This window comes from Pseudopodoces humilis, chromosome 1 (assembly GCF_049639895.1).
Source record: "Pseudopodoces humilis isolate 2021_Gansu_Grassland_sample_001 chromosome 1, ASM4963989v1, whole genome shotgun sequence".
NCBI classification, from domain to species: domain Eukaryota; kingdom Metazoa; phylum Chordata; class Aves; order Passeriformes; family Paridae; genus Pseudopodoces; species Pseudopodoces humilis.
In genome coordinates this window covers 39,590,884-39,613,369 of record NC_142200.1, presented here as the reverse complement: position 1 = coordinate 39,613,369, position 22,486 = coordinate 39,590,884, and the positions used below count along the sequence as shown (strand labels likewise).

Below are 22,486 nucleotides of genomic sequence, written 5' to 3'. Positions count from 1 at the left end.
GTGGATATCATATTCATATCCAAAACCACTAGGAAAAGTGTTTTTCTGCTCACAATCTTGTTGTAGATTACTGGAAATATTTGAGATTAGAGCATAGTTTTCTTAGGTGTATGTAGAGCCCAACATCCTGATGCCACTGCCTTTCCCCGATCTTATAAACAGCAGATAATCCTACTTAGTATCGAACTTTGAAAATTACATGAGAAGAGTTGTCTGTCTGACAATAAGGCCTTCTAAGTTTGCAATTTGAATTTAGGCATCCAGACAAAATGAAAATATTGGCCTCAGCCTTTATCTGTTTAGCATGAAGGAAATTGCTAAGACAGACCTGCTTCTGCTTTATCTGTGATGTGTGAGAAGAGATTGTCTCACTAGCATCTCATATGAGGATCCATGGCAGAAGTTTAATAGCAAATTTTAAGAACCCGTAAAAATACGATTTTATATTAATTGTCATATTATATAAATAAATAATAATTGGCTTAATAAAAAGAACCAGCTCATAATGCCCTTGGATAAGTGTCCTAGAACAAAGAAAACTCTGAACTCCACCGGAGCAGAGCTTCCCAGGACAGTCTGTCTTCATTCCAGCCCTTCGCTGACCCTACAGTTTGAAACCTGGCAAGATTTTTGAGCATCCCAGATTCATGTGATGCAAATTTTTAAATTCCCTTCTAGCTAAATGCAGGACATGTCATTTTTTTTATGTGTCAGTCCATTTCAGTTTATCTAAATATGACTATTCAAATAAATAATTATCAGCTACTTTATAACATTTAAATTTGACTTATTTTCCAAATGAAAATTATTCTCTATCTCTGGAAAGTTGGAATCTGCGACAAGAAATGCTCCTGAAGCCATTAGCACACATCCTAAATAAAACTGGCCTGTTTTCGCTACAACGAGCAGTGAAAAAAGAAAGTCCATTAGATAGAAATATTGTCTTTCTAAAACCAGCAGATTTTTATTTCTGCAATGTCTAAGCACAGCAATTCTCAGCAGAAAATTGCACTGGAACAGTGGGCGGTTCCAAATTGCTGGAAACTTTACAATGGCTTTTATGTTTAAACATCATTTAGCAGCTGTTAAAGGTCAGCACAAATCCTGTACTTTATCAGTATAAATGAAGTCTACAACTGCCAAGAAAAGAATGCATTAAATAATTCAGTGATTATCATCTTGAATTTTTTTTTTCCTTTCAGAAGTGAAAGGGACCTCTTAAGTGGTTCTATTTTTCTCCTCCTTATTTCAAATTGACAAAGTAAAACACTAATTAAATTATTTATATCAGAAATTTACTTACGAGGATGGCACATTTTATCCACAAAGCAAGTGAACCATCTGACATATCGTATAGTGCCAGGTGCAGTTAAGAAAATGTAATATAATTCGGCATCTAGAGGCTAAAAAACCCAACAAACTTGCTCAATATTTCATTATCAATTTTATTTCCTACCATACACCAAATGTACAGCACAGAACACAATTTTGTTGTTTGGATGTAAGAAATATTAATTGTATGAAGAAACAGTATACAAACTACTCCAAATTAAAAAATGCATACATCATTGCTCTTTACAAAAGGTCTAATTTACAGTATAGCTCATCAATGCATTTAAACACAAAAAATAAAAAAGGAAGAAAAACAGAAAGAAAAAAAACCAAAACAGTGCACATTACAAAACACATCAAGTACAAGGGAGGCAAATAAATACAAACATACTTCACAGAACATCCTGAGCAAACAACCAAACACAGATAAATTAACCTGAAGCCATAGTAAATCATAATAATAAATACTTAGGTCAGTAAGAGATTTTTTTTTTAGTTAAATAAAATATATAACAAATTTGTTAAAATATTTAGTAAATTAAATTTTAGTCTTTGTAATGAGTGAACTCATTTTGTATGCATTTAACAAGTATAACAAATGTTTGCTTTTTGTGTTTTTAGCAAGAACAATAACTTTAATAGCAAATTTTTGTTTGGTGTTCTCCTATTTATATTAGACAGCACATATGGTAGCTTTTGAAAAATCAATTTAAAAATAAACACAGCTCCTAAGAACACACATTGTCCCCTGTCTAAACTAGGATCGGAGAGTTGAATCAACCCCCCAAGAAAAAGCAAGCCCCACCTAATGCAGAACAGTGACCACAGTGCATGAGAGTTGAATCACTTCTGAATAGTACTTTTGTGCAGGAACAGTAATAATATAATTGTATATGTCAAGCCTGTGAATGCCATCATATTCAATCTAAATATAAATGCGGCTAATAAAAATAAACACTTTCATTATAGCACGGAAAAATTAAACACACGCTAGATCCATGTATACATTTACACTGAGGCACATATGCACATGAGGTGTGTGTGCATACAAAAAAAGGCAGTTTAGCTGGTTGTTTATACCTTTTTCTTAAAAAAAATAAATATAAAAAAAACTTCTGAAACAATGCTTAATTACTTACAATCCCTGAAATAGACATTGCCTCTGTTACAGCAACCGCTAGTTTCTGACGGATTCAGAAGTTCCACACCCAGGCTAACCGGATACCGAGGCGCACACCCGCACCTCTGCGCAAGTGCTCGTCTGTCCACACCTCCACCTGTCTGCCTGCTCTTGTAGCACTTGGAACCCTACCAGAAGACTGGTGACAAATTCAGTATCAGCCTAGTCTTAGTGAAGAAGGATGGGAGAAACCAGTCACGGTGTTGCTACCGGTCATTCAAAGGGACAAGCGACCACCGTGGTGCCAGAGGGGTGTTGTTGCCCTCCAGACCGCAGCCTTCTCAGCTGCCATTACCTTCAAACCAGTATTAAATGCCATTTCAGGGGAGATGTGTTCGACTCATTATGTACAAAGCCTTTAGCTTGGGATGTGCTTGCATTTTTTTAAAATCCAAATCCATTGCAATACTGGTCACTTGCTTAAAACCTCAACGTCTCGTACTAAAAAAGTACCAGTACCTACCTAATTACTCTTCTTGTTTAGAGATATTTGTCATTTCCCTCCATGATCTAACTCTGAACAAAAACTGCAGTGGTAAAATAAATCTGAAGTTCTCTTGAAGCATTTTAAATAATCATTCTCATAGGCTAAATCACACAGCCAAGTCAAGTGCTTTGCTGATTGCTATATTTCATTATTGCTAACATATTCTTTAACACACTGTTTTCCAGCATACTGTGCTTTTAAGAGCCCAAGTTCCCCACTAGTGGGCACCATTTATCTTCTCATTCCATGCATCTTCACATCTCATGTTACTGCAAACCCATTTCTGATACAAAGCCATTATAAAAAAGCAGGATGTGAGGAAAATAAAACTAGAACCACGGTTCAGTCATTTGTTACTTTCATAGGTATTTTTTTTTTCTTCCTGTACAAACCCAGCAAGTTATTTAATTTACAGTATAGCTTTCAGTCTATTTAAAATCCCATTGGAAAATAAATTAATAAACACATTTGTAAAAATATGGCAGGCCGCAAAAATGCTGTTAAAAGATAAAAAAACCAACTCTTTGATTAGAAATAAATAAAAAATATAAAAAATAGTCGCACACACTTTTTACATTCACTTTACAAAAACTGAGTGCAAAAGAAGAAAAAAAAAGAAATTGTACTGAAATAAATACAATATACTAACAGAGTGCATTGCTGTTAATACAAATAGTCTGTTGTGGTTTTATTCTTTTTTTTTTTTTATGTCAGCTGGGAAAAAATTAGTGCAATGTTGCAATTGTAAATGCAGCATGGCAACCTACACCCCTTAGCAGTACATGAACTCCTAACAGATCCATCTGGAGTTTACTGCTGTTAAGTAATTTCTGTTGCCCAGCAGCTTTCACATCCTACACATGGATGCCCTTCACTGCCTGTTTGATACTTTCCAGCAGAGCTTTGCATTCGGGGGAATAGTCCCGTTCCAGATTGCTGTACATGTCTGTGAGTGTATTTACATATGCTTCGAAATTCTGCTCACTGATTGGCCCCTAAATGGAGACAAAACAGATTATAATTGTAGGAGGTAAAATTAAGGCTGAAAAAACCCAAAAACCCAACCCCAAATCATGTCAAAGGAGCGATATGGCAACTGAGGAGAAGCCATAAACGGGGCAGCCATCCAAATTAAGGGAGGGGTTGTGGAAATTACAGGAGTTACATGTCCTGGGGAATCCACACCCTCTCCAAGCAAGAAAAGGAATTGGAAATATTATGGTTAGTGTAAGCTTTTTTTTCTTTTTGTTGTGGCCAATTTGTCTCTGGGGTTGTGACTGACATTCCCCTTAACTGTCCTTTCTTAATCTTCCAGTGGCACTCTTGGTATTTGGAAAGGGGACTGGAAACACAAGTACTTCTGTGGATTTGGCCTGTGTTTGAAAGTAAGATGTGAAATTTTTGAGAAGATAGACCTTAGCTGTCTCCAGAAAAATTATGTATATGAAACAGGTTATAGGTTTGATCTGGGACCTGAGTAAATAAGCTCATAATTCTCATCAGAGGGAAGTTTTCACTCTGTGCAGGGTGGTGTTCAGACAGGGAGGCTTGAGTGAAAAGTCTGCCTTGCATGATGTGGTAGAGGATGGAGACAACAGGGCTGGCTCATTCCTGAAAGGAACTGCACCTACTCCCACACAGACTTCATGATCCTGCATCTCTGCAAAGCAAATCATCCTACAAGTGCTCTCTGCTAATGCAGCTCCAGTGCTCCTGCCGGTCCCTGAGCTTGCTCATCTGCTTCAAGTGCTGGCAAGACAGTCTCAAAAGAAGACTTAGCTGTTACCCTGCTGGCTGTGGTCTTACCATCTGCGGAAGCTGAATGTCAGCGAGGCTGGAGATAAGGGCTTGGCTTAAGCCAGCTAACTCCTTCAACAGGCTCTCGTTGTTCTGCTCTATGAGTTTGTTCTCTTCTTCTATTGTTTTCAAATTGCTCTCCATAGATGTGATCTAAAAGAGACAGGCAGGCACAAACACAGACAGACAAACCCTTGGCAGCATTGTTACAGCAGTTTGAACGTAAAGAGTCAGCTGGGTGATTACAAGAGAGGCTATGGTGGATCTGAAACTCAGCTATACTTTTTCTAGGAGACGCATAACTTCTCCACAGAGCATTCAAAGCAAAGAAGAGGTTGTATTTGCTCTGAAACAACGGATTTTGCCGCTAGTTCGTGGGGAAACCTTGCGGCAGCAAGGCACTAGCGAGTGTCCCAGAGTGGGAGGAGGGAATTGAGCTTGGAGAGGAAGGTCAGTGTGGAGCTGGGATGGAGAGTGTGGCCTCGGGGCTGGCAGAGGGAAGGAGAAAGGAGGTTGATGTTTATATTGCTTACAGCATCCCTGCTGCTCGACCACAATAGGAAGGGCACGGGTATTAGCTGTTGTGCTACTTCCCCGCCCTGCTCCTGGGTGAGCTCTGGGCTGGCTGGGATTAGCAACAGGCCTGGTGCTGGGAACAATAAGAAAAAAATAGAGTGGAAAGGAAACTGAGAGGCTGAGCATGTATCACAAAGATGATCTCGGACCAACAGAATGGAAAGGAGGGGTTTGGAAAGAGCAAGAAAAAGCAGCCAAGGTAGAAAAAATGGTATCTTTTTAAAGTGAGAACTCTGGGATGTACTCAGATCTGAAAGCTTAGATTTCAAAAGCAGTGTTGAAAAAACCAGCAATGGAAGGGTCTGGTTCCCCCTTCTGCCCTCTCCTTGTCCCGGGAGCAGACAGCTCAGCAGGGCAGAACCACAGGCTGCCATCCCTGCACCCCGTCAGAGCAATGACAAGGCACTGACTGGTTCAGCCATATCCACAATTGTCATGCCCACTTTATCCGAATTAGTATGCACCTCTTTGCACTACTTAATTGCCTCCTGCTTGTGCCACTTTACTTCTTAGCTCGCACACAGACACATGGCAAAACTCCCCATTGTGAGAAACCCCTTCTTGTGCATCTGTCCTGCACTACAACCCCTCCTCTGGAGGGTGTTTGTAGCAGTCTAACACCTGGCTGGGGTAGAGTAAAAGGAGGTAGGAGATTTATGGCTTCTTCTGTAGTTCACTTCAGGCTTTGCTGGTCAAACTGCCCTCACCAGGGAGAAAGTCTGGGGAGAAGAAATCTGACTGCATAAACTGGGCAATCTCCATGCAAATATCACAGTGATCAGAGAGAACCAAGTGTCCTGAGACAGTGAGCACAGCCCTCCTGCAGGGCAGTTTGGGCTGGATACCCCCACAGCTGCTGTGGTGTGAGGCCAGATTGTTTAGATCCAGCACAGGTGGTAGAAGCAAGGCTTGTACCTTGTTTAGACCATACAGGCAGTGGTTATTGCACAAACAGCATGAGTCAATGCTGCTCATTCCAACGTGGTGCAAATACAGGGGGGTGTGGTTGCACTCTGGTTTAGAGCAGTCTAGATTTATATTCAGTTCACAGATTTCATTTTATTTCACTCTTATTCAGAAAATTCTGAAGCTTTTGCTCATGCTTTTACCCAGTCTGCCCAGGTTAACTTCCAGGTACATATGGGAGTCTGAAGGGATGAAGGTATACAGCTCACTCCATATAGAACCACTACCAGCATATTAAAGCCACCTTTATCTCTCCAGTATACAAAATAATGAAAGAGAATTACTCTTTTCCGTAACTCCCATCAAAATCCTCTGCTACGCAAATTAACAAAATTCTTTACCAGCTGTTGTCTGGAGGAAAAATTCAAACTATTTGAATAGTTGACACTGGGTGAACTAAACTAGGAAAATTTTCTTAGGTACACATTAAACTCATTAAACTCATTAAATTCAACTCTCATTAAAACTTGGAATGGGTTTGTAAGAGGAATTGTCATCCCTGAAAACTCAAGTCATAGGACATCCGTGGTTTGGTAAGCAAATATTTGGTCAACAAAGGAAACGGAATGTTTTTTTTGGTAAGTATGTTTTATTTCTGCTTGCTAAGATTAGCTACAAACTGTCCTGAATTTGTCATTCACCAGATTTTTAAGACAATACCTGCTGCTTAATTACAAAAAACAAAAAACCAAAAGCTTGATAAAACAAGTGCAGAGAAGACTAGCTATTTTTAAACACAGCATTTACAAAGCGTTTACTTTATCATGTTTAAACATAGCATAAGGAAAGGTTTTACATTTATAGCATACCTGAGTCTGAAGTTTCATCATGTCAGCTTCAATTTTAAGATTGGATTCATTTAGTTCTTTTATTTCCTCATCCAAGTGTCTTATTTCTTCATCACTCTCAATACCTGTAAATAGTTGAAAATAATAATATCAGATTTAAAGTATCCATATGTAAATGGATGCATGAGTAACAAGCTGCATTACAGGAAAATAAGCTTTTTAACAAATGATTGATCCTTAAATTGTCTTTTAGTTCGATTTTATTGTCAAAATTCTTTCCTACCTGTTAAACATCTATATGAGCTGAAACATAGATGGGGCTATCTTAGTCCTCATTTTTTTCACAATTTCTTTTTTTTCATTGCATCATGCAAATACAAGTTGGAGGATACAGAAAGGAAACATTGCCCAGAAAGAGGAAAGTTTATCATAAAACATGGGGAAATATTTATGGTGGTTGGGTGTGGTTTTTTTGTTTGGCTGGCTGGCTGGTTGGTTGGTTTTTGTTTTAAAAGGAATACAACAGCAACCTTTCTTTTTCAGGAAACACACCAGGGAAACATCTTCACTAGTATTATAATTTTTCATTCATCTGTACCTGTTTCTGATCTTGCAAGAATCTCTGTGGGGGCTGTGCAGAATAACCTCAATAAGCACAGCCTTAGTTATCTCTGGTAAACAGTGATATTTAAACAGGAGAGGGTGAAAGTTTCTGAAAGCTAACAAGTATTACAGGGAAAAAAAAAAAAAAAAGAAAGGAAGCCAGTCTTTTTTATCCCAACAAGTTACATAGCAAAGAAAAAAATCTTCAGTTCTTGAATAAAAGCCTTGTCCTGAAAAATACTGAGCAGTAGCAGCTGCTGGCAATACATGTGCCTGTTTCTGCTTAGTATCACTCTGAGCCCACCTCTGTCTGGGGATTTGTGCCACTGTTGTTACTGCTTTAAAGCCTAGAACTGAGTCTACTGGGGAACCAGCCTGGGAAATCTGTAAGCAGTAATGCAACCCTTTTCCTCAGCAGTTGGAGGCTAAAGACTGAATTTCCTGAATACTGGCTCAATGCCCAACTTGCTAAAGCACACTGTATAAGAAGGGAGACTCCCACACATTTCCCCCTGCAACTCTTTGGTAATTATTGCTTTGCACTTAGGTTAGCTAAATTGCACAAGCACTGCATAGATACTAAGCCATGTAGAAATGAAGTTAGAGAAATGAGTCAATTTCTGCCCACAATATTTCTCCCTTCTTACCTTATTCATCAGATAGCTAAGTCCTCCTGATCTGTAACTAATCGTTTATGAGTAAAAACAATATTGAAAGCATACACAAATAAAAAAATTATGCTCTGTGACAAGAGCATATCCTCAAATTTGAGTTATCAAAATGTAAATGAGAATAATTTTATAATCTCTCATGCAAATATTTTTGTTAGTCAAGATTTTTTATTGCTAGAGACATCTGAAAGTAGTGAGAATTAATGCCAGAATGGCATAAAGGGGCACAACTATAAATGGGAGTCAGGGCCCTTCTATCTAAATAAATGTCATCATTTTTTACAGATCTCCTTACCGCCACTTGCTTTAAGCTTGATAGTCATTAATTCTTCCGAAATTTTGCCCTTTTTTATGGTTTGTGCATTCAGAGGACAACCAGACAGGCTGAAACGGATAGGAGAAAAAAACATTAGCACCCACTTGAAAATGGCAACAATCCTTTCAGGCAATATTATCATGCACTTGGACAGACCTCTGTACCTAAGGTCACATCAGAATCTCCATTATAGCATGGCTTCAGGGAATGACATAACTCATAAAGAGTCATTTAGCTGTATATTCCAGCTTGAAAATTGGCACAGAAATCTCAATCTATGAGTAAACAACTCTTAAGCATATTTCAAAATAATCAGAATTGCAGTAGCAGCTACTGTTAAGCTATATGAAGATTCATTTACAGAATTCTTAAAGTCTGAACACTTATAAATCGGGTTTTTTTGCTTCAAAAGGGTGGAGAGTGTGGTCTTTTAAAATGGCAAGTTTACTATCCTAAAAAAAAATTAGTTAATGGGATGATGTTAATGGTGCACAATTATTGTATCACTTTGTTGATATGTAATAATGATCAATACAATAATAACTCTGGATATACCCTATAGGCTATAATAGCTTTTTTGAACGGGTCTATTATATAGTCAGTTTGCTTTTTAACCATTGTTCACATTAAATTACATTTTGCTATTTCAAAGCTTACAATTTCATCAGCTGGTAATTATCTGAGGCAATTTTTATAGCCCACTAAAGGGCTAAGAGGAATTGCACTGTCTTAATACTATCTTTATAAATAACAAAGAAGAAATACCCATATGCTAAAGAACTGGCAGAAGGATTTGTTTTTAGGTGTAGCTGAGTAAGGAGTGAGGGAAAAATTTGTTCCACAGGAAAATGTTTGATGTATGTGTGTGTGTGTGTGTGTGTGTGTGTGTGTGTGTGTGTGTCAAAATAAAAAAAAAAATAAAATAAATAAAAAAAAAATCCTATTAGACATGTCATTTCCACACAGAGAAATAAAAACAACAAAACAAGAAAGCAGCAAAACCTAAGCTTTCATTAGCTTGGCTAAAAGCTATACAGGGAAAGATGGTAGCTCTTCAGTTCTAAATTTCTGCTAATTATCTCTGGCCAGAGCAGGTAGCCAACTGGGAGACTGTTTGAAACCCATGAGTTACTTGTTAGGTTTCAAATGTCCTAAGAAAGGCTGTGGAACAAAGTTATATTTGCTATGTCATTTTAACTAGCATGATCTTGAGAATGACCCATCTGATGGAGGACAGGAATCATCTGTACTATGAATTGCTACTAGCTAACATACAGTTTTTGCTACTTATTTCATTAGCCACAATTTACAGTAGTGTCCTAATGAAAAGACTTTTAGATGGAATGTAGGAAATAAATTAGGATAACACTGGACTCTGAATTTATTTAAATGACCTTGGACATTTCTTGTTTTGGAGAAGTTGGCTCAAAGTGTTAGGAAGAAAGAAAAGGCGATAGAGAATGTAGACTTAGTTACTGTTAAAGACAGAAAACCAAACTTGCCAATCAGACTCTCTGATTATTTTTGATTCAATATGGTCAGATTATTATTTTTCACTGTGATAGATGGTGTTTATTGTTGTTAGTTATATGTGTGACTCCTTCTCTGTAAGGATAATTTTCTTTGTAAGATTGGTATAACTTTGAGTTTCTTTAATCCATATGAGTGCTGCGTGCTTATTGATTTTTCCTTTGTGTAACTTTAGCTCTTTAAATACAAAGTTTATAAGTTTTCCACTGGTAGAAAGATGAAATAAATGACTCTTGGCCAAAGCTTTTCTGGTGACATTTCAATGCTATTTCTCTTTTGAAGATAGGCAGATATAACTCCATATTTCCCTAGGAAAAAACTCCACTTAATTTTAAAATGCATAGGCACTGTGCTAATCTGAACACGTTGGAAAGTCATGCTTCAATGGGAACATAGAAAAAGACATAGAAGTTTAAGTATCTCAAAGTAATTCTGTTTTGTATTACTTTAGCTGCAAAGTTATTACTCAAAAGACTTCAGCACAATTTATTCTGACTCTAAACTCACATGTTGCCAATTCAAAGTGGAACGTTAAGGAAAAATGAAAAGAGAAAACACAAAGTTATACCTTCTGTGGGTGACAAAAACATTATTAACATGACCCAGCCCGTTGCAGCCTGGCAAAGGACAGTGTGGCAGCTCTTGTTTGTTCAGTTTCCAGGATAGTGAAGACCCATTGACAGGACTCTCCTTCTGTCTCTTGGCAGCCAAAGGACAACCAGAAGCAGTGCGATGAGAAGTGTATTTACCTGATATGTGACCTTGGCCATCACAGCCTATCACTGGACATCTACAGAAACACAGCAAAAGAACCCTCATTTTCACTGGAGAGAGCAGGCAAAGACAGTCTCAAAAAATGCCAAGAAAATCATTCTGGCTGCCTTTGCTACTTTGCTTTAACGGAGTAAGACTGGGTCCCTGGTGGCACATTGTACCAGAGCATCCAGCTCTTGTCAAGCTGGGTTATGGGGGTTCAGCTATCTTAAAATAAGGAGATTTAAAATACAGTCGTAGAGACTAAGAAAATAAGACATTCATTTAGATAGAATTTTACCTGAAAAGAAAATTGGAATTCTATCACAGGCAATAAATCACCCTCCTTCAAGTGCATGGAAAGTCAGCATTGTCTCCTTTCTATCTTAGCAGAGGGTGGATTCCTGTAACTGCAGGAAACGTAAAACTTGCATGGAAACCCATGCAAATACTTGCAAAGAAAGGATATGGATTTTTTTTTGTGCTCCTCTGTCAATGTTTTGCAGTTTTGCATATATCATTAGCAAGTATTAAGACAACATTCCATACAACTCAGTCTTCACTTTTATATTATGGCAGTATCATTTACCAATTTTAATAGAATATGCATTCAATCCAGGAATGTAGTGAATCTCTACTGAGTTTCCAGTTTTCACTTTAAGTGAAATTTTCATTCATAGGTAAAGACATGAGACTCACAGATATGTAAGTTCTCTGGAACATGTTTTGAAGGTGTCACTCTGATTTAATTAGCTGACATGTTTCACCTCAGTCAGTAATAATTTTCCTTCATTTTGCCAATTTTTTCAACCAATTGGCACTTGCATAGCACTCTTTAAAATAATTGGAGCAATGCAAGCAGATACAGCGATCCTTCCTCACTGTTCAGTCTCCTAGGTGATGGACTCCACCAACTCCACTGGAAGCAGAAACACTTGGTTTGGTTCCAGCTCTGGGCATTATTCTCACATGGTTGAGGTTAACTGGGGCATCTCCCTATGAATCCTCATGTCCTGAGCTCTTACAGGACATTTCTCTCCCTCCACTGGTGGTGGACCCCTGCTCTTGTACTCACTTAAGTTCAGGGTCTTCTTTTTCTTCCTTTGTAGGAGTGACTTTGATACCTCCTTTCCTGGCACGAGGACAACCAGACAAGCTGAAAGAAGCACACAGAATAAGAGCCACCTCTTTCTGCTGTTGCCAGGCAAGAGCCCTGAGCACTGCAGCCCCATATGATGGGATGGTTGTTACCTTCTGTGGGATGCATAGTTCCCTGTCACATGGCCAGAGCCGTCACAGCCAGGTGTTGGGCACCTATGGAATAATACAGGAAGCTTACAAAGTACAGTCACAAAGATACAGAGTAAATAATAATAATAAAAATATAGACAAAATCTATATTTTGTCTAGAGTGGAAGGAAGAACAGCAGAGTTTTTGTTGAATAATTAAACCTACCTCTTGCTGTTTGTTTGGTTTTTTTCTTAAATAAGCAGGCTCCCTTTTTTGGGGAGGATTTATTTATTTTTTTTTAATAGCAGAGTTTTAATAAGGAATGTGAAATACATTGTATATGATGCGCAGATTTAGTTAGTTTATATCAATGTTTGCATCAAACATTTTTCCTTGTACGGAATCAACATTACAAAGAGAAGAAAAAAAAAAACAGCTTGATATAGATCTATCTGTAAATTTGCTATGATGTGTTTGTTTGTTATTGGTATGATGTTTTCAGGTAGAGATATAAATAAGCACTTTGCCAGTATTTACAGAAGGGAAAATGAAAGCAGAGGAACAGTTTTACTTTTGGGCACCAGTAGACGATAGCCAGAATTTGAATTTAACAATTTGTGTATTCTAGCACTGTAAGCATACCACAGGACCATCTCTCTCTAGCTTGAGATTCAGCTGGGTGTTTGGCTGAGCAATTGGATTATGGTTATTTCTCATAGTTAAGGGGTTTCTCTGTGTATGCACAACAAACAAGCCTTTTCAAGTATGAATGTTTAATACTGAAACACCCACACAATGAAAAAAAAACAAAACCTGCCTGTTACTGTGCTTTTACCAGTGGTCTGGCAGGGTGGGCTCCTTGCTTGCTGTGCCCCAAAAGCCAGCTAGGGTCAGTAGGTCTTTCCACTGACTTCTGCAGGGTTTGGAGCAGGATCTCTCTGTTTACACCTTCCATCTCAGAAGTACAAAGATTTTATTTTTTCTTTAATTTTTCTTTTTATTTTTTTTTTTTATTTAAGCCTGTTGTATATTTGTGGGGTGGTTTGGTTTGAGGTTTTTTCAGAGAATATAAACACACCTCAGCAAACAAAGCAGCACCAAAATACATTTGCCTTAGAATTTATGCCAGCCTTTTCTATGTTTCTGTATTATACAACACAAAGTTCTTACAGGAAGCAACCCAAAGGGACTTTGAAATGCTATGCTTTTTGCAGAGAGTCAGAATTACATAAGGAATTGTGCCAAACAGTGTTGTACTGAACCATTAAGGGAACTTGCAGGGTTCACTGTGCTCTTAAGAGTCTCAGTCTTTACTGAATCTTTCCTGAGTTAAAGAGATTCGTGATTTCATCTAGGCATTGGTAGGCTGCCATGGAAAACACCTACAAATATAATTGTAATAGCACATCTGAGTGTGCAGGTGCATCTCTTCACTGAATATTTAAAACTAGTTTTCTGTGAACAATTAATTTGTCAAAAAATCTGACTTCTTTTGGACATGAACAAATTTATGCATTGATTCCAGTAGAATTCAGCAAATAATTTCAAATGAAGAAAGGGGTGACTTTTTTTTAAAGATAATGTCAAAACATTTCATGATGACACTTCGTGAACAAAATATTTTTGGCAGAATGACTTGCCTTACACTGACAGCAAAGGTAAAGGTGGGGGTTTGCAGAGTGCCAGAATATGCTTGACTGTGTAGAACTAAATGTTGACCTGTTTAAGTATGGGACAAGGACTGGGCACAATGTCATGTGGAGCAGGCAAGGGCAGATGTCTGGAGATCGTGAAGGCTCACAAGAAAATCCAGAACACCTGCCAAAAACTAAGGAAATTAATTTTGGCTACTTGTTTTATCAGATGATCACAGATGGAAGGGCTCCCTGCATAGACTGGAGGTGGACTTTAATTCAAGAAAAGGTCTTTGTGTGAGACATGCAGATCTGAAAGTCTGGGAGTTGTGGATATACTTAAAAAGGACACTGAACTAAATTTCATATCACCCCATCTGTATTGACCACCTCTGGCAGCAGACAGATTTCCAAGCAGATTGGAGTCCAAGATCTTCTGGAAATCACTGAAGATTTGAGGCTGGGATATTATCAGTACTAACAAAACTGTAAAAGGATATTTCAGGTGGGCCGCTGACAAATTAGTTAAAAGCTTCATCAGCAAGACTCTTAATCTTGACCACTGGGTTGGGTTTTCTAAATATTGGTTATATCTTTTTATGGATTGTGAAATTCCTGAAGACAAAAGACATTAAAAATCTACTGTCTTGCAATCAGTAATGGTGTGGAATTTCGTCAGGTTTTAAGTGGTGTTTGGACTGGCCCCTAGCTTAGGGAGTCATCCTCTGTAATGGATTCCTGTGCAGAGCCAAGAAAATAAGATTTACATTGAAGATTTACATTGAAGGTCTCAGGATGCAAGATTAAGAGATGTCAACCCTCAGGTGGGTGTAGGTTACAAGTTCTTTTCCAATTCTTCCAAATTTCTTATTCAAAAATAAATCTCTCAGTGATTTCACATATAAATTCTTGCAAATGGGCATTGAGTACCTCCTATTTTGTCCCTTTCTCCAAGAGGATTGTTTTATCTTTAGGAAGATGAACTACAACTGCATGTAAAATTCAAACACTGAGCTGCAGGTTTAGGAGCACTTCTGGTACATTTTCTCCCTTAAAAGCTCACCAGAGGTGTTGGATGTGAACTGTAGTTAAGGCAAACCCATAAAGAAGAAAAGAATTTTCTGACATTTTTTGTACTGTCTGTGGAATATAAATCAGTATCAATGTTTTACGTAGAACCCATGTAGAAAAACTGCTCAAATCTCTTCTAAAAATTGATATTAACCACTGCAAAAACCAGTCTAAGGATAAGATTGACCACCTCTTCCTAAAAGTTGCTGAATTGTAACTAAATAACTCTCTAAAATACACATTTAAAATTATTTAAGGCTGGATAAGCAAGCTCTTTAATTAAATGGGATATCAGCCACAATTATCGTTTTTAGCTTTAAAATCTGAGTCATCATCAAACTTACTATGTTTTAAATTGACTACCTCAGATTGTTCTGAGCAGCAAGAATCCTCATACAGGAATTTTCTTGAATCTGAATCACGGCCCACTTTCTGAGCAGATCTTCCTTATTTCCAAACTGTGGATCACATGGAAGCCTTGTATCTTTGCTGGCATAGAGTTTCATAATTAAAGCCAAAATCTTATCTTGATTCTGGCAAATTAAACATGAATAACATTTGGAAAAAATACACAGCTTTTTCATATTCATGCCTAACTACATGAGGGTACTTTCCTGGCCTGATTCTATGAGCATTTATGCCCTCTGCTCACACAGCAATGCTAAAATTAACTATTGATATCACTATACCAGCACAAGCATGATTGCAGCATTTTGGAATAAGATTTAATTTAGACAGGAACAGAGAATTTTTCAAATTATCACCTGAATTACGTTTGCCTTAACCTAAATTAAGGTGGTGCATTTGTGAAAAATAATTTTATTTAGCCTTTTTTCCTTTTGCGAATTGTCTGTGAACAGATTTTGATTTTTGCTCTTTTTCTAGTTAATTGAAATTAAATGCTAACTGCGTTATGCAACATATTTCTGTCTGTGAAATGTCCATGAACTTTGACTTTGTCTTTCACAACTCACTTATTATACATGGCGTACAGTGTGCAGTTTGTCATTTAAGTCATATGCTGTTGCTCCTCTTTCCTTATGGCATGACCAAAACTCTAGAAGCTTTAGTGGAAAAATAACCATATTGGTATGCAAATTTACTTATTCACACATGAATGGGGCGGGGGGGGGTGATGCATGAGGAGCAACTATTCAAAATATTTGTGTGAGTGTCTCTGTATGGCAGAAAGCCAATAAAAGCAGGGACAAATATATATGACTCAGCAAATGACTTCAAATTTGTCAGCATTTTTGCAAGTCAGTTCCTTGCTAACCATTCTGCTCTTTTGAAACAAACTAAACCTAAATTTTACACCTCTGAGGATCAGAGATGTCAAAAAATGAAGCATTATGCCAGTGTGCCAGTTTACCTACTGGCTTTGCAAACTGCTTTGGACAGCTGCCTATATAAATGGTCTCTCTTTGCTATTTTGCTGCGTCTCCTGCCATTCATCTTCATCTTTCTGACATTCATCTTCAGAGCTACCATCAGTTCAGCATTTCAGTTATAACTTAAGTTGTAAGGCTATGGAATAAGACCACTAACATTTGATCTGGGGAAGCCAAACACTGTGCCAAGCCTAAATGTAGTCACTGTTGCTATTAATACTATTAGAAAAGGAAAACAGTGACATGATCAGACTTTATTTTCTTCTATCTGGACTAGGGACGAACCTAAAGGACAGAAAGGACAGTCACGGGGTTCTCCCCTTTTTACATGCATTCATGAGTTTTTCCAAGCCATCTATTATGGGATCCAATTTACAAGTTGCAGAGGGAAAGCTATGAAAGAACTCTAATTACCCTTCCCCTTTCCCCACATCCTTATTGACAAAGCCAATTCAATAACTAGATGACTGGTTGCCAGTGCCTCTCTTGACTACAGATTTTTGAAATATTCATATGTCCCTATACATCTGTCTATATAGCAAAGCCTGCACAGTCCTTTTGTAAGTGACATTTCATGGTGAGAATTATGCCAGCACAAAATCATATGACTTGATGCCTGTTTCAGTGACATTAAACTCATAGTATAGGGTAGTGAATAATAAAAAAGGATTTGCAGGTATTCTGGTCTCATTTTTAGATTTATTCTAACCAGATTTATTTATAACTAAATAATTCCAATTAATTCTATCTGGATCAGTTGCCATATCATTCTTACATATTAGATATTTTCTGTTCCTCTCTGATTCAGACATACTGAGAAAACTGCATTTTTCCTAGTGCTTACACCTTTTGTCCTCCCAGGTCCTGATTAGTTAATGAAAATGAAGGGGTACAAGAATGAAGGAAGACAAATGGAGAAAAGTAAACTTTATCTCACTCAAAAGCTTTCAAACCAATTCACTGCACTTTTTAGACAAATATTTGATACCGCTCAGAGCAAGTCAAATTTACAACTTCAATAACACAGGGAACATGTTTGTAGAAGATAAAAAACAGTAACATTTGTGCTGTTGTCAATACTTACTTTAGCTCCTGAGAGTTAGCAGCCATAAGGGATTTTAATGTCTTGTCAGCTAATGGGCACCCAGAAACACTGAAAAGAAATCCTGATGTGAAATATTTTACTAAACTTTTATCTAAAACAGCAACATCCAGACAATCTGTGAATTTGTATTAGTTAAAATTATACTCTCAAATATTTATTTTTGGCAAAGAAGGACCAGCCAACATAAGGCTGTGGTTCTTAAACCACTAAAAAAATGTATGTAGGTAGGGACAAAAGTTTCTAGCCCCTGTAAATCTTTGCCATGAGGGGACACTGGTAGACAGAATCCATCCTTGATGTTTCCTTTAGGAAGGAAAGCTAGAGGATCTGGTCCACATGGTAGGTAGAAGGCAGAAAACACATTCTGCTTCAATGGGAGAAGCAGGAAATTATTGTTTCAACACCTTAGTTGACAGTAGGCTATTTTGAGGAAAATAGTTAGGTTATAATAGCAAATTATGAAATTTGAAGCCATTCACAGATAGGTATGCAGAAATCTCATTTATAATCACATCCAACAGCATCTGTATAGTGACTGCTTGTACACTCAAGGAAATGCAAATTTCACTAAATGAATTACCTGCAGGTCTCAGCTGAGAAATGCAGCTACAGTAATAAGCATATGCTGCTTAACTGCCTCACTGTATTAAATCCAGCCCTTCACAAATATAACAAAACCAGGAAAAACAGCCACATTTCCACATTTCTCTGTGGATTACTTTCTGCAAATTGCTTTTGAATACTTATCCATGGTTAGTACAAAAAGGTTCAAAGCTGACAAGAGCTAGAAGTAGCTCTATTTCCTGTTTTAGGCTTCCTGTTGTTTCTTACCTGCGGTGTGAGGCATAGTTTCCTGTTACATGACCGCTACCATCACATCCTGGGGTTGGACAGCTATGCAAAGAAGAAGGAAGGAGAAATTTGAGTATATATAATACACCACATAGCTCACCATACTCTGCAGAGAATTATGTAATGATCCTTAGGGCAATCACGTTCACCACTGCACACTGTCACGACATTGCAGAAATCTAGAAAAACTTCACTTCTATTTTTTAATTATTACTTGAAGCACAGAGGGAAATAATTTCTCCTATTCCCACAATGCAAATAATTCAAACCCTCATTTTATCATCCATGTAAGATTACCTTTGCAGGGGTATTTTACTTGCAAAGTGGGTTCTTAAAAATATTGATTTATTTTTGGCACAAAATTTTCACAGCAATTCATAAATGTTGGAGTTGAAGTTTCTGACCTGACCTCCAGTATAACATACTGGAGGCCAGAGAACAGTAACATTTCAAATAATTCCTTTCACTTCTGACTAAAATAAGGCACCTTCTTTGGAAACATATCCAATATTTATTTCCTGATACAAGTGGGAAACGTGTTAGTGTTGCTTGCGGAACAGAAAGCACGTCAATATCACACATCTGAAGTTCCAAGAGAGAACAAAACTTTCTCAAGCTGTTTCTCAGCTGAACTGAGAAGTGATACAAAGGTGGTTGTTGTGGTTTGGGAATGGTACTCTCCAAACTAGTGTTCCCACCAAGACTCTCCAAACCATAGGCTGCTTGCTTGCCCCCCTTCCTCCTTCCCCTTCAGCAGGTTGGAGAGTATAATTGGAGACACAAAAGGTGAAAGCCACGTCTTGAGATAAGAACAATTTACTGGAAACAGCAATGAGATAACAAAATGAGTGGTAACAACAAAAATATCCATAAGAAAGTGCCCAAGATAGGTAAATGGTTGCTTAGAACAGGTTACCCAGCCACTGACTTTGCCAAACTTACTTGACTGGGAGGAAAACCTTCTCCCTGGGTGAGGTTATAAAATAACCCCCAGGTCCCAGCCACCCCACCTCCTGACTATTGCAAAATTTAACCCTGTCCTGGCTGGAACCAAGACAATGGCACACACTTAACAGAACAGGTATACTCATTTAAACCAAGAGATGGAATTATGCATGACCTGGGGATGTTATAGCTTCTTTTTTTCCTTAGCCCTTCTTCAGTTGTAACACTAATGTCATTTATCAAACTGGGGTACAGTTTTCCCTCTGCCAAAGGGCAAAGATACCAAGAAATACATGGAGAGGGAGGTGAATTAAATACACCTTTGTACAGGACTTTAAAGCACTCTAACACCAACCCTACAGAGTTGCCTTATAAAGAACCATTTTTCTTTCACTGGGAATATGGATAAAAAGGGCAAGCAGGTGCTGCACATAAACTCTTAGGTAGTGCTCCATGCTAATGAAAAAGGGGTGCCTGAGATGCTCACCTGGCTATTTTCTCTGAGCTGGCAGAATGCTAGGAAGTTTTTCAAATCTGTAAAAAAGCCTTAGGAAGACATCAGCCTCATTTTCACAGCCCATTTCAACCTGAGCGATGCTGTTATGGCCAACAGAATTAACATGGAAAAATAGAAAGCACATGCTAGATGGTGGAATTCATACAGTAGTTTGCTCCAGCTGCGTTAACCATGCTCAAAATTTCTTCTCTGCAAGTGCATATGTCATTTTAAAAGCTTCCTCATGATGGAGCCAACTGTACTGAATTGTTCGATAAAATATCTGAGCTCAGTGGGATCACAGGAATATAGTCTGATCCCTGTACTGCCTATGGATTCTTCAGATAAATTAAAACTATTTCTTATTTAATTTTTGGCACAATTACATTTTATATACCTGTTTTTAGATACTGTTTGAACATAATAGGGTACAACCTCCGTAAGCTCATCATTGCCCTAGTAAATGTTTTGGTGTTATTATTTAGGACAGTAGAAAAGTGTATTACAGGTATCTCAAAACAGGTCACTATCACAAAGAAATAAATATTACAAAAGAAAAGCCATTAGTCTTCAGCAAATAAACTCTCAGTGATGCATTTGTTTTAGGAGAAAAGGCAAAACAACCTGACCTGTAGCAATTTAGGTCATGAACTACGACTGCAGATATAATGTGGTGAGTAGACAATGTGCAGACTGCATGACATGAGGGGAAAGAATCGCTTTTCACAGCAGCTTGCCCCAGGGAAATGTGAATTCTAGAGGCAGAGGCAGCTCTAACTGCTTCAGAACCACCGAGTCTGGAGAGCAGGACACAAGTTGCCAGGACATGACTTGTTTATTTATGGGTGAGCCTGCAGTGATATGTTATGGGCTATCACCACGAGGTGATATGGACCACACTTGTTCAGAGAGACCTGCTCTGGTTTGGGACAAAAAGAAAGGTGCCATAAATGACTGCTGAGTCCCAGTTGACTATTATACTGAAAACTCTGTGTTAATATCAAAATGATATTGAAATGAACCCAAAGGGATTTTGTGAAGAGCCTAGATGAGATTTTTAAAAAGTGACTTGTGTTTTGAGCTGCTTGGGACAATTTTAGTGAACAATTATAAATGAAACAAGCTGTTGTATGCAGATAGATTTAATAGAATCTATCTGCAGTTCTAGATAGTCAAGTTTTGGAACTTATCACAGAGCAAGTGCATCTCAGAAATTGGGAAAAGAGAGTATTAGTGTATGGTCCTGGGCGTGAATTTCTACAACCACTGGATTTTCAGCAGGACTGAATAATTCTGCTTGGAAGGAAGCAGATGAAGGACTTAAACATGCTTCATACAGGTTGTAAAACCCCATTCTGTCATGTATTTTTTCTTTTTATGGACTCTGCATGTTTTCTGTCTGAGAAATCCTGACTGCTTCTACACAAACTCTAAGCAATGGAGCTATAATGGCAATTGTTCAATTAAAGCTTATTTAATTATGTAAGTATTAGCAGAGCCAATCTGTAGCATGAATTATGATGAAACTGTGTGTTTTGTAGAAGGAGCTGTTGCCCACTTGTTACCTATCTATCTGAGGAAGAAGGAACGGCACCCAGTATAAATTTAGTCCTTAATCTATCTAGACCCCCAAGCACACTCTGGCTTGTGGCAGCTCCAAACCTCATGTCTGCAGACCCACGATGTGGAACTAACTACTGGCAGTGAATTGTGCAAGTCTCCCTCCTCAGCTCCTGCAAATCTACTTCAAAACAGAAATCAAAACAGCAGCATGGCCAGTCTTTACCAGGGCAAAGGAAAATGCAGCATTTTTTGTGACTCACGTGATGAGTTCCTTTTTGAGGTCTCTTGAATGGAGCTTGGGTTTAGGACTCGGTATGGAGACATCTCCTGGGTACTTCTTTTCCTCCATGTTTTCTGGGGAGCTCACTGGATCTTTCTGAAATATCAGATGAGAATTTAATAAAAGGTTTCTCTCTTCTAGTATTCCCACACATTCAAGAAACAATTTGCCATGGCAAGAAAAGAACCTCTTCTAAAACTTATAAAAAAAAAATCAAAAAAGGAAGAAATTGAAGAGAAATTTCAGAGAGAAATTAAGGAAGTTTAGTATATCATAGTTTCAGGTTCTTAAAGGCAAACTTTTAAAAATGTTGTTTAAATATTTCTGAAAACAGATACAAGTTTAAGCCATGTAGAGGAGAAATTTGTGATTGTTTTATAAGATGGTGATAAAGGTCAAGGAAAAGTACACAGAGAAAAGTTGTTGTTGGTAGATCCAAACAAGACTTTGGCAGTTATGTTCTTTTTATTTGCTTTGTAAGTACATTGCAGACTTTTGAATAGATTTGGTGACCATAAATTACAAAATTGTAATAATAAATTTTAAAAATTGTTATTTACTTAAGCAAATTTAAATGGAAAGCTTTTTAGGTCTGAGGAATGGAATCCTGTTCTATTACTGTTATCTTATTGAAAGAGCAGTTTCTTTTTAAAATAAAAATCATAAAGAACAAAAAACTTTGAAGCTTTCTTAATAGCAGGCTGCTAAGGATAGTTCTTGATTTCTACAATTTGTAGATCAAAATCATAACTGTTACCATTCTGTTTGGTGGATAGTATGAATCATGAGCATTCACTCCCTTGGGAAGGCATTTTGGAAACTTGGGAGTCCTGAAAGGAAATTGTATTTTTTTTTTCTGAAAAATCTTCTTTGACCACTTCAAAATAGCTTGGTTTATATTGTTTTGAGACTCAATGCC

The 22,486-nt window shown here is 37.7% G+C and overlaps 1 protein-coding gene across 1 annotated transcript in view; it reads right to left on the bottom strand.

Annotated features, from left to right (window-relative positions):
- Positions 1–1,847: 1,847 nt before the first annotated feature.
- Positions 1,848–22,486, bottom strand: part of ST18 (ST18 C2H2C-type zinc finger transcription factor) — a 74,649-nt gene continuing 54,010 nt past the window's right edge. The window contains exons 12-21 of the mRNA XM_005517168.3: positions 21,548–21,663; positions 18,263–18,325; positions 17,411–17,479; positions 12,251–12,313; positions 12,075–12,155; positions 10,815–11,036; positions 8,696–8,784; positions 7,148–7,251; positions 4,806–4,949; positions 1,848–3,994 (exon numbers count right to left, since the gene is read on the bottom strand). Coding sequence (XP_005517225.2) covers positions 3,854–3,994; positions 4,806–4,949; positions 7,148–7,251; positions 8,696–8,784; positions 10,815–11,036; positions 12,075–12,155; positions 12,251–12,313; positions 17,411–17,479; positions 18,263–18,325; positions 21,548–21,663 — 1,092 coding nt within the window. The 3' untranslated portion in view covers positions 1,848–3,853. The remainder of the gene's footprint in view (positions 3,995–4,805; positions 4,950–7,147; positions 7,252–8,695; positions 8,785–10,814; positions 11,037–12,074; positions 12,156–12,250; positions 12,314–17,410; positions 17,480–18,262; positions 18,326–21,547; positions 21,664–22,486) is intronic.